The 12,836-nt window shown below is 37.2% G+C and overlaps 1 protein-coding gene across 2 annotated transcripts in view; it reads right to left on the reverse strand.

Annotated features, from left to right (window-relative positions):
- chd5 (chromodomain helicase DNA binding protein 5) overlaps window positions 1-12,836 on the reverse strand; it is a 49,187-nt gene that overhangs the window by 30,564 nt on the left and 5,787 nt on the right. For both annotated transcript variants that reach the window (XM_026932854.3, XM_026932852.3), the window contains exons 2-8: window positions 7,154-7,302; window positions 3,579-3,761; window positions 2,991-3,109; window positions 2,047-2,288; window positions 898-1,010; window positions 606-732; window positions 123-289 (exon numbers count right to left, since the gene is read on the reverse strand). In XM_026932854.3, coding sequence (XP_026788655.3) covers window positions 123-289; window positions 606-732; window positions 898-1,010; window positions 2,047-2,288; window positions 2,991-3,109; window positions 3,579-3,761; window positions 7,154-7,302 — 1,100 coding nt within the window. The remainder of the gene's footprint in view (window positions 1-122; window positions 290-605; window positions 733-897; window positions 1,011-2,046; window positions 2,289-2,990; window positions 3,110-3,578; window positions 3,762-7,153; window positions 7,303-12,836) is intronic.

The following is a 12,836-nucleotide window of genomic DNA, read 5'->3' on the forward strand; positions in this document are numbered from 1 at the left end:
AAGTACACAGTCATTTATATGAAAATATCCAGGATTGTACGGCAGTAGTTGGTGCTACAGTGCAATAATTATTCATAAATTCATAAATAATGTGTTTTTTTCTGAAGGTGCAATTAACTCACGCAGTGAGGGCAGCTCCATCTGCCCTCGGGGGCCTTCTCCAGCTCGGGCTCGAGACACACAAGGTGATAGGCTCGGGGGCAGGTGTCACACAGAATGATCTCACCACCCTGCTGACACACCTCACAATAGTCCTGATGGTCCGTCTCGTAGCCGTCTCCGTCCTCTCCTTCACCCAGGGGGAAACCCAAGAGCCCAGACATGCAATCAGAAAAAGCACACATACACAGTCAGAGAGAAAAAGGAAAGCTGGAAGAGAAAGAATACTGTCTCTTAGACAAAGTGAAAGTCCATGTACAAAGAATGTGATCTTTAACAAATCAAAGGATTTGAAGTAATTCATGTTTCACATACTTGAGTTTATCACCTACGTCCTCTCTCTATTTCTTCAAATGATCTTTATTTGACGTTAGGCTTTTTTGCACACGCAAACCTTCAGAGTCTCAGAGTTTACAAAAGGAAAATGTAGAAAATGGTCTCTTTACGTTTCCTCTTTTTGCGTCCTCGCCTCGTTTTCTTCTTGGGCACCCCCGAGGCATCGGAGCGAACAGAGGCACTGTGGATGCTGATGTCATCAAAGTCAGAGAAATCGTCTAAGAAATCGTCCTCGCTCTGTCAGGGAAAAGAACGAAACGTCATACGGACCCTTATGTGAGCATATAAAGTACATTTGAAGTATCTATGCAAAAAAAAAAATAATAATAACAGCACGTGCCATGAAAATGAGGGGGAAGTTTACACACGACACGAGTTCTGGCTCTACAAGGCTACTCTTACCGAGGAGGCTTTTTTCCTCTTGCTGCTCTGGCCTGCCTTCAGTTTGGGCTTCTTGGCTTTTGCTTTCTTTTTCGTGTCCTTTGGCTGCTTGCTCTTCTTCCTTGCACTCGGCCCTGTGGCACAGTCAAAGAAGGCATTTAATATATTGCTTAAATAGCAAACAGACATATTATACAGCAGTGTTAAAAGTCTAGATCCACTTCAAATTACTCTTATTAATATTCAAAAAATAAATTATACATGAGTGGCTAGAAATAAGCTCCAAGGGTTTCTTTATCCTCTGTGATTTTAATGTGTAAATGAGATATATGATACTATATATTTTAAATAAAATAAACACCTAATACACAATTTTAATAAAGTAAATGGTAAATAAGAAAATAGTTTTTTACAATTTTTGCAACCACTGGAAAAGACAGCTCTGTCAATATGCTGTTCCAGATTTACAGAAATTAAGTAAGGAATAAAACACTTGTAGGCATGCTGTAATAAAAAAAGTAATACATAATGTAATGCTGCTCAAAGTGAAGTGGAATTAATGTTACCACCCGGAATTTGATTATTTTCAGCATGTCACAAAAAGTGTTTTATTTCCTTTTTTTTTTTACACCACAGCAGTTTTCGAACACTAACAATTTTATCCGTTTATAGCTACTTTTAATGATGTGGAACGTACTCAAGCTAGTTCCTGTTATCGCACGTTACGTTACAGCAGCTATAAACAGTCGATCCATCACCAGCCTCTCTTTTTGTTAAGTTAATAAGAAACAAAAAATGTGATGTTATTGAGAAACCAGAAAGCCTATGGGACAACCAAAGTTACAGCTTTACCTCTAACTGTTACAAAGTGCTGACACTGGAGACTCCTTCCAAAAAAAAAAAAAAAGCTAAATAAACATCTCCTGACAGAAATCATCACCATATCAATACACGTTTTTCAGTCTGTTTATGTGGCACATCCACAGTCCAAGTCCCAGTGTACTTTGTTATCACAGATACAGTAACGTATTAGAACGAGCGCATTAATATAAACCTGTGATTTTAATTTATAGAACATTACTCAACACCTTCTTAAAAATCAGACTTGAGAAATTAAATCAGACATGAAACTAAATCAGAGGTTGTTAGTAGGAAGACGAATATGCTCACCCTTGCCCTCTTTGGTTTTGGCTTTTTTGACCTGCCCGGTTGGAGAGAGCTGCTGGACGCTGCTGATGGAGATTGAAGGCGTGATATTGACCGTTTCCACTGCGGCAGCCACTGCAGCGGCTACAGCCGTCGCCGAACTGCCTTTAAACGGGTTGTTGGCGCTGAACTCGCGCCATTTAGCGCCTAACACCGTCATCATCTTGGACATCGGGATCTTGGGGTTCTTCTTGGCGATGAGGGGCCTTAATATCAGGTAAAAATAGAATATGGAGAAAAACAATAGTGAAAAAAGATCGAAAATGAATAGTGAGCATGGCTTTATCTGTTAAAAACTAATTCATGAAATACAATGCATAATTGATAATAATTTAAATGAACTAGCATATATATTAAAAATGTCCTCTCTGAAACATTTCACAGGCTTACTTAACTCATTCGAAAGTAATCAATCAAGTGCTAAATATCCCAGATGCTTAATAAAAACTTTATGGTTAGTATAAATACAGTTAAACCTCAACAATGTAGGATCTTTGCATATCATCCAAGAATCAAAATATTCCCAGAGATGGTGTGTTTAAGCATTGTTGTGTGGTCACTGTGTTTAATAGACTATATAACAGGGATAAATAAGCTGAGTTAGCAGTCGATGCTAAGTGTAATTCCAGTGTAATTCTGGTTATATGGAGTCTTTTTTAGTCATTTATCAACAATTCTGAGCTAAATGTTAATATTCCTGATAGTTTCATGTCATTTTTTAGTGTCATTGTGCCTTTGCAAAGTTTACCAGCTACTTTATGTTCAGTGTCCCTATTTCCTGTTGCCTAGCAACAGTGTTCTCACTACTATTCAACTGAATGCTGAATGTATTGGGCATTTAAGTCCCTAAGAAAACATAAATTCTAGCATTTGTGAAGTTTGTAAGATGCTTCGTCTTAAAGGAGAACCTGAGGAACTGGCTGAAGGCCTTGTAGTTGGTGATGGTTTTGTAATCGTCCTCAGAGAAGGCGTACTGGACGTCCTCGAGACCCCACTCCTCCATCAGCTGACTCGAAGATTTGGGTTCCTGGAGGACAAAAGAGGAAAGAAAGGATGTTAGGAACTGCTACCCAAAGGAATACCTTTTTGGATGCGACATTTCAGAGCACATCCGTCAATCCACAATCTGTTTATAGCTTCACATTTTATGAAGAGGGGGAGGAGAAATAACAGATGACAATGATAATGATAATGATGATAATGCCTTCTTTAATATTTAATATTTACAGAAGGAGACTCCTCCTGTTAGCGCTTTTATTATAAAAGTAAAAAGTCACTATTTACAATGTGTACTCCAATAAATAAACATGTGAAACTGCTGGTAAATTGCTGCGTTACATGTTTGCAAATTAAGGAACACAACTTGCCTATAAATAATATTTTACTAATATGTCATTATTTATGCCAGCACAGTATAATAATAACTAATACTAATAACTATTTGAGACTCAACATACTTCTGATATATCGTCACACCTCTAATAAAATGATCTAACCTTCGTATTTCCATCGTCGTCATCCTCGTCATCATCATCGTCCTTCTTCCTCCATTTGCCCTTCTTCTCCTTTTTTTCTCTAGGCTTCTTCTTTTTCTTCTTCAGCATGCCGTAGCTGCTGCTCTCGCTCCCGGAGCGCTGGTCCTCCCTGTCCGACACATCCTCGTGCTCGCTGGAGCCACCCTGAGAATCAAACCGACACTGTTATAACTCTGTTGCTCGCTTCGGATTGAAATGATCCATTTCAGAGAAGCAGAATGGCCAGACTGGTTCAAGACGACCGGATGTAACCACTCTTTACAACCGTGGTGAGCAGAAAAGCATCTCAGAATGTGCAACATGTTGAAACTTGAGGCACTCAGACTCTCAAAGTCACTCAGATCAGATTTTTCCCCCATTTTGATGTTTGATGTGAACATTTAACTGAAGCTATTCATGATTTTATGCATTGCACTGCTGCCACATAAATTAGAAAATCAGGTACTCCGGATAAAATGGTCAGTGAGTTGCCATGTTGGTAAAAATCATGTTCATGTTAAAGCCTGTAGGAAATGAGGTTTCACAACAAGTTGTTATACTAAAGGTCAAAATAATCAGTTCATATTAATACCAGATAAGTGGCACCTTTTGGTGTGATTACAATGCGTACATCGTGAACACACTCCCAGTGCTCTGATTTATATACAGATCATTTATTACATCCGAATTAATCGGAATTACTACAGATGTCCTCCGGCAACAATACTTAACATACAAACAATGTCCGGAAATCTTATTCTGTCCAAAATGTACTTAGGTTGCATGACAAAGCTACACCTATCATTGCTATCAGCATTTTTTTTAAGTGCGTATCGTTCTCTAATGGATTAAACCTGTTTTTTAATAAGCCATTTTTAAAACAGTCATGGAAAATAAAATAAAAATGCTACTAAAAGGCTGAAGCCCTACAAACACTACAATAAACCCTGCTGGTCTAAAAACACAGAAGGCGTATGACCATGTGGATGGGATATGTGTGTGTGTGTGTGTGTGTGTTAGCTTTAGAAACGCAGCCTGTTGCACATTTGCTGGCTTTCAGATGCACATTTCAGTGGCAGAAACAGAGAAAAGGCTGCGATGCCGCAGAGCTGTAGGACCGTCCGCCATAGTTGCCATAGTAACTCTCTCTCTCTCCTCCGCTACTGCGGCAGCCAATGAGAGCGCGCCACTCGATCAGGCGCGTTTGCATAACGAGCTCGTTTCGCAGAGGATGCAGTGGCTGCGCTCGGAGGGGCAGTCTAGACAAATCTCATTTACACACCCGCCGAGAGAGAGAGAGCGAGAGAGAGCGAGGGAGAGAGAGAGAGAGAGTGACTGAATGAGAATGAGAAAGAAAGTGGAAGAAAAAAAAGAAAATAAGAGATGGAGAAAACAAGAGTGATGGAAAAGGAAAAGCGCAGACAGAATGAAATATTAACTCCCATTTTTATTATTCTTTAACATCCAAACACTATTATAATCCAAACTCTGTTGTTTGTTATGCTAATAAAGGAGACGGTAAATAAAGAATTGAAATTAAAATTGAGATTGGAGGAAAGAGGAAGAGAGAGAGGGAGAGAGGGGATAGAGAGAGAGAGGGAAATAGAGAATAATAAAGAGCGGTAGGGGGAAGAGAGAAGAACACTAGCAAGAGAATAAGGATTTAGGATTAAAAAATAAAGGGAAAGAAGAGGAAGAGTGAAAATGAAAAGTAAAGGAGAATCAGAAAGAGGAAGTAAGAAGGAAGAAACAAGAGAATTAGAGCTTACTGAGAATTACAGCCATCACCGGAATTATTGGCACCTTTGGAGGAAAGGTAACAAAATTGTATAAAATAAACGTTACACTTAATGGTATATATTTCTCACTCAAATAACTCTGTAAGGAGGTAACAAGAAGAGAAAGAGAAATGTGCTGGAAGAATTACAGAGAATTACCGTCGAGCCCAGAATTATGAGAAAATGAGGAAAAAAAAATTTTAAATTAATCGTTAATATCAACATTTATATTTTCTAGTCAAACAGCTTGATAAACTATGTACAGCATTCTCATAAGACCGGCACAGATAGGAAGGATGCTGAGGGAGGAAAAGAAGCTTTTCTTTTCCAAAGATTTCAGAATTACAGTTTTGTTGATTCATATATTTTTATCAGGGTTCAAAATCAATAATTAGATGCCATGTCCATAACTGGCTGTTTGGTAGCTTGCAGTAAAGAAGCTCTTCCTGAGAGAAACCCACAAAATTCAGATCCTAATTTTCACCCAGGCTCATTAAGGCTACAATTAGGATCATGCGTCACCACTATCAAAATCTTCTTGGACGGTAATACTATCTGCATGTGTTGGTGAAAAAAGTAGATTGTATACAAGGAAAAAAACACCAAATGTGGTAGAACATGAGCTCTTAGAAACACTGACAGTATCACAAATTCTGTTAAATAAGAGGATGTTTTAGATTAAAAGCTGGCTGCCTCTGCCAGGTGGTTAAGAATTGAACAAAGATGTATTTTTCAACCTTAATCATAAATCAAATCAGGACAGAAATGGTTTTGGCACACATAATCAGACGTAGACGTAGATGTAGATTTTCTTGGGACATCTCAGTCTCAGGATGTTAGTCATGTTTACGCAAACCACTGGTCTGATCTGAAGGACATGCACAAACCTAAATTGACAAATGTGCTTGAAATGTTTGGCAAGATCCTCCACAAGTGCTCCCCAGTGTAGACTTCACCAAATATTAACCATAAGAGTGCCAATAAATCTGAAAATGTTTTTTTTTTTTTTTTTTGGAAAACTATTGTAGCTCAAAATATCGATCGGTTAGTGCATGTGTTGTTTATATCATATACATATATAGCCATTTTTGCTCATTTTCCTAAAGGGTGCCAAAACTTCTAAAGTATAGAATAGAATAGAGAAAACAGCGAGAGGGTAAGGAGATATAATCAAGAGCAAATGATGACTCTTGAAAAAAAAAAAATCATATTTGGTGTGACTCATATTTCATTCCCTCTGCAAAATGATATCAGACACCAAATGGGTTTTGATTTGTACGATTTGAAAATGTCACTGGCAAAAAAAAAACCTTTCTCTGAGCAACAAGAGAGAGAGAGAGAGAGAGAGAGAGAGAGAGAAGGAAAGAGTGGAAAGAATAGAATGATGGAGGGAGGAGGTGAAAAAAGAGGATTCCTCCGTTATCTCATGCGGACAACGGGAATGTAAGCCACTGACCGACTGACCCATCTGACACACACACACGCGCACAGACACACACTCACACACTCATGCACCACACATACACAAGGCCCACTCTGTGAATGATCTTCCACACAGGAAGTAACTTACGATACTACGGGCGAATAGGTTCATTTTTAAACAGCTGATTGCTGATATTCTTACAGCAGTTAGAAAAAAATTTATAACATTTTTCAGTATAAAATCTGATATAAATCCAACAATTATCAACGTTTTGGAAAAATCCCTCTGTAATCTCCTTTAAGCTAGTGATTAGTGATTCATAAATCATCTAGAAAGCTTGAACATAAAAATGTTACCTCCTTCTTCTTCTTTTTCACTTTGGGCACCCTGCCCTCCTTCTGCTTGCTGGGTTTCTTCTTCTTCTGCTTGATCGAGTCGTCGTCCGAGAAGAAGCGCTCCAGAGGTGAGAGCGGCACACGGACGTGTTCGGTCTCCTCATCCTCATCTGCACGCAGAATGTAATATAGAATAAACACACAAGCTCTACTTCTCACAACATTTCTGTGAATGCTCTCCCGAAATACAGGCTCTTTCTATGATTAAAGATTCTCCTGATGCCAAATTATTAACTATTTACTGCACAGTAAGTATCTAGTATTTGATATGGAGGTATGTGGGAATTAATTACACTTCTGGTACATATTGGATTGCATATTAGAAACGATTCAGTGAGGAATTAAGTAAGGAATAAAACACTATGGAATAGCAGCGCGCTCTACTTCCCTTATACCACAGAAATTTGCCATCAATTATATATTTGCATTTATGAAAGCGCCACACGTCATACTTTTTTTCACCTACAGTTACATTTAATTTTGTGGAATGTGCAATGAGCTATTTCCTGTTATCAATTACTTTCTCTCTCTTGACATGAATAAGACAAAAACACAGCTTGTCATATTACCAAAAAAATGCAAAGAGCAAAGTTCTCTGTCTCGATGATTTTCCCGTGGTGGAAAACTTAAAGGAACGTCAAAGCACTGACACTGACGACTTCTTTCATAAATACTAAATAAACGTCTCCTTGCGGAAATCTTCACCAGAGGAACGTTTATACATTTTTCGCTTTTGAATACCAACCCTTCCTGCAATGATTCTTTTCGCTTACACCTGCTGATGATATTTTCTATTATACAACAGTTAGTTCCAGTCCATTAATTTGGGACATTTCAGTATTTGCATCACTCCTCTTGTCTGTGCTTGCGACGTAAAATTTCAATTCTGGTAATAGTTTGTTTTATTGAAACCGTTATTACGCTCATTTTGGGCAGTCACTTTGTGCGTCGTCATGGCAACACACAACGCTCTATCTAGCTGTGGCTTCTTTGGGAACTCTTTGAATTGACGGAGCAAACATAAACAAAATGTGTCTGAAATGTCAGTTAATAGATATGAATTTCTTTTTTGTAGAAAAACTGTTGTATAAAAGCAATAACACACTTGCAATCGTGCTGCTGTACTGAATATCAGCACGGCTGTGATTACCCATGGTCTCGTGCCTAGGGCTATGCTGATATTCAGAATGATTAAGAGTGTTTAAATGAATTTAAGAAAATATATACAAGTTAGTCATTTAAACCACAGTGACCCTGACCAGGCTAAAGGATTTCCTGAAGAGTAATGAATGAACGTGTAATGTCATTCCCCCTCCGAGTCCACGAACAACATCGCTCAGGATTGCAACATTGTCCACGTGCGTTTTGTTGTCAGACTCCGCCCCTGTCTTTTCATTGGTCAGTCTCCCTTTTTGTGCCTTGACTGTGTTCACCTGTTCCCTTTTCATTTACTGTCTATTTATTCCGTCTTGTGTCTTAGTTTGAGTGCAAAGTCTGATCGTGTCTCAGTCTTGTTAACTTCTAAGCTGTGTTTTCTCCAGTGTTGACCTTTGCTCACATCCTCGGTCCTTATTTATGATTATGGATTACTATTTCGGGTTTTTGTTGTCTGCCTGTGTTATGACTCACGCTACACAACATGAGCAACACAACTTGTCCAATACTCTCCTATGTTAATGTTAATGTTAATGAACGCAGCCTTTCTTCATATCTTCATAAGCTTCATATCTGACCTCCTGTCTTGATGCGCATGTCACATGACCTCACTCACATCTCTCATATTAACAACAATACATACACATCTATGTCTACGAAAATATACAAGTATGTGAAGGGGTTAAATCTAGAACGTTTAAGGGCGTTTTTCTGAAAGGTTGTAGAACCCTACAACAGATTTTCCCTATAAGAAAGGGAAAACTAAGGACTATCCAAGAACACATTTTCTACTTTTTCTAAGAGTCTAGGCCTGTTTTTATTAACAGTGTTTATTCTAGTAATAATTGAAATAAAGATGAGATTCTTTTAACTACATTTCACACTTGTACAGCTGTAAAATCAAAAGAAATGGCCTGTGGCGATGAGACTTGCATTGCTAAGTAATGAATAGAGCAGCAGGGTTAAGAGACAGTAATGATGGAGAAGGAGTATGTCTCTCTCTCCCTTTCTCTCTCCCTCTCTCTCTCGCTCTCTCTCTCTCTCAATGTTGCTGCTCAGGCGGTAGGCCATGAAATACGCAGCACGTCTCAAATCCTGCACTGCACCCCGAGGGAACCGAGGAAAAAAGGGGCTTTCTGTATCTCCTGCACGCTATCCTTAAAATCCACTTAACCTCCATTTAACCGCTCCGTGAGAGGGCATTCGAGGGTTTTTTAGCGCAGACACTTTGAGATTCATGCTGGATTCAGAGTGCATTCACTAAAGTATCCAGGCTCAATGAAGAGAGCACATGTTTGATGCTCTGTTCACTATTTAACAATGGAAGCCCCGTTGCTAATCATTATTAACGAAAACACAAACCCAAAAAGCTGCCGTGTTCTTGCAGATCCTCCGAATAAGAGATGGAAAGAATGCAACAGTTGCACTGATCCCACTTCTTCCATTTATGATAAAATACTGATATCAGAGCTCTGAGTATCAGATGCTACCTGATATCGATCCTCACGATATCTGAGTCGACTTCCTGCGAGCTTCTGTCGTTAAGTTATGCAAAAGACTCCTGCAACTGCTTCCTGTTTTCACCTGTAGCATCTGTGTCAACATCACACACGTTCCAAGGTCAAACGCTATCGAACGTAAACCACAATATTTGCAATTGTAAATTGTAAAGCACAACATCCAACTTGATCATACATTTAAAGCCCTTATCATTTCTGTTATGCAAAAAAACCAGACAGAATTGCAACCTAAGACATCAAAACAGGTTTTAAACATAAAAATGGACAAGCACCAAATTTCTAACGTTTCTGAACATACTCTGTATATTATAGCATCTGTCACTGGTTATAACCTTTAAGGGCCTGTCACCATACATTGTAATAATTTCCTACAATTTTTTTAACATAAGAGTAACCATACAAGATTTCAAGAATAAAGTCGTAATATTTCGAGAAGAAAAATCACAGTATTACAAGATAAAAAGCAATGTTTTGGAAAATACAATGAAAAACAATACTATGACAGAATGGTGCATATCAGAGCAACAAAAATGTAAAAAATATTTTTATCCATAAAAAAAAACTTAATCTCCTGTAGCATCAGTGTCAGATTATTATTAATGTTAGAACTGTGAAATGACTGCGTTTGTTTAGAAGAAAGAAACACACAAACTTGGAGGAAATTGTCTCTTTTGTTGAAGGAGAAATCACAGCATACATGTGGGGCATAACAGCTGTAACAGCTGTCTCTCATTTCAACAGCGGAACGTTATATGCACCACTCTGTCATAGTATCATGTTTTTTTTCTTTATATATTATAACTTTATTCTCGAAATTGAATGTTTTTCTGTATAAATTGCAACTTTTGTTTCTCGTAATATTATGACTTTTTTCTTGTAATATCAGATATTATGATTTTTTCTCTATATATTATGACTTTACTCTCAAAATATTGACTTTATTCTAAAATATTGTGAGTTTTTCTCAGAATATTAAGATTTTTTCTTGAAATATTGCAATTTTTTCTCGAAATAGTACTTTATATACAAAAAAGTATTTTACTTTGAAAAAAAAAAATTTTCTTGAAATATTGCGACTTTTTTCCTTATAATATTAGATATTATGACCTTTTTCTCTGTATGTATTTACGACTTTATTCTCAAAGTATTGCAACTTTTTTCCTCATAATATTAGATATTACGACCTTTTTCTCTGTACGTATTTACGACTTTATTCTCAAAGTATTGCAAAGTTTTTCTCATAATATTATGACTTTCTTTTTCTCTTATAATATCAGATATTACGGCATTATTCTCAAAATATTATGACTTTATTGTCGAAATCTTTTCATTTTTTAAACAGTGGCCCTAAAACACGGTCTTATAGGAGAGTAAATATTATAAGCAAGAACTAAACGTAAACGCCTCATTCTAAAAGAGCGCTTACTTGCAGAGATTATTCCTCATCCATTGCATTTCTCTGACATTTTACAGATCGGATATTTATCCTTTTTAATAAATCTTCAGTTGTTGAGATTGGCCTGAATGAGTGACCGGTTGAGCTGAGGCTGCTGCTCACCTCCTACACTGACTGGTCCGTTATATATCTCACATTAAAACCACAGCGCTGCTAACTTCTCTGCGAGGAGACGTTTACGCAAGGAGTCTCCAGTGTCAACGCTTTGTAACAGTCAGTAAGTTTTCCGGCAAAACAAAGTCTACAGGACAGAGGAGTTTGTGCTTTCTGGTTTCTCAGTAACTCAGTGACAAGCTGTGATTTATTTTTTTTCTTATTAACTTCAAGAGAGAGAAAAAAAACGAGAGGCTGGTGACGGAACGACTGTTTGTAGCTGTTATAAATAAGTGATAACTTGTATTGCCAACATTTCTTAGCATTAAATGTACTCATAAATGGTTAAAAAATCTGATATTTCCTTCATTAATAAATAAAAAAATATATAATCATAGGAGTCACACATTTCAAGCTGTTAAGTGCTGTTAAAGGAAATAATCTTACAAGAAGAAACAAAGAAAGGAATCGGCTTCACATCAGGCCGTATCACACCACCCCAGCATGGATTATTTTCCTATTCCAGCATGGGCTGTCATGAGTTATGCCTTACATCACATGCTAACTTTCAATTTCTTTGGAAAATATAACAACAGATAATTAAGTACCTGTAATCAGCTCCTTTTATTCTGAGAGAGCAACAGTTACCAAATTACAAATCCTAGCAGACTCCACCTCAATGTAATGGGACAATATTTTCTCCACACTAACAGGATCGTGTGTGTTGAATACTGCAGAATAATTTTATAGAAATATCGACACAACTACAAAAGCTGCCCTGTGAAATACTGGATTCCCAAAATTATATAAAGATTGGGAAAAAAAAGGAAAATTTGGATTCCCAAACTATATAAATACTGCCAAAACGTTTCAAAACGTACTGCTCTGTCCCCAATCCATGCCGTGTTAAATGCCTCATGGTTGTGATGTCACGATTATGAACGCAATTTTTGCCATGATATGTATGTACAGATGAGCCAATCAGAATAGAGGTCACTGGCATATATATATATATATATATATATATATATATATATATATATATATATATATATATATATATATATATATATATATATATATAGATACGCTCCAAATGTGATATCAGTCTTAATGGGACAGTTTCAGAAACATCTCGATTCACTCTAACGGATAAAGAAGTGTTGGAAATCGTTATGTAAAAATGAATTATGACTTTTTTTTTAGTACTTCAGCGATGAAATTAAAATACAAGAACAAGCTAATATAAGCACAACTTCTTATCCCATTTAATCCCCTTCAGAAACAAAAACAAAAAGGAGAGAAAAGAAGAAGAAGAAGAGAGTAGTAAGACGTAGTAAGTATTACGGGCTCTATAAAAGATGACTGTATGAAAAAATTTACATTAAACAAGTAATTATGTCCACAGATCATCTTATTC

Source organism: Pangasianodon hypophthalmus, chromosome 20 (assembly GCF_027358585.1).
Source record: "Pangasianodon hypophthalmus isolate fPanHyp1 chromosome 20, fPanHyp1.pri, whole genome shotgun sequence".
Taxonomy (NCBI): domain Eukaryota; kingdom Metazoa; phylum Chordata; class Actinopteri; order Siluriformes; family Pangasiidae; genus Pangasianodon; species Pangasianodon hypophthalmus.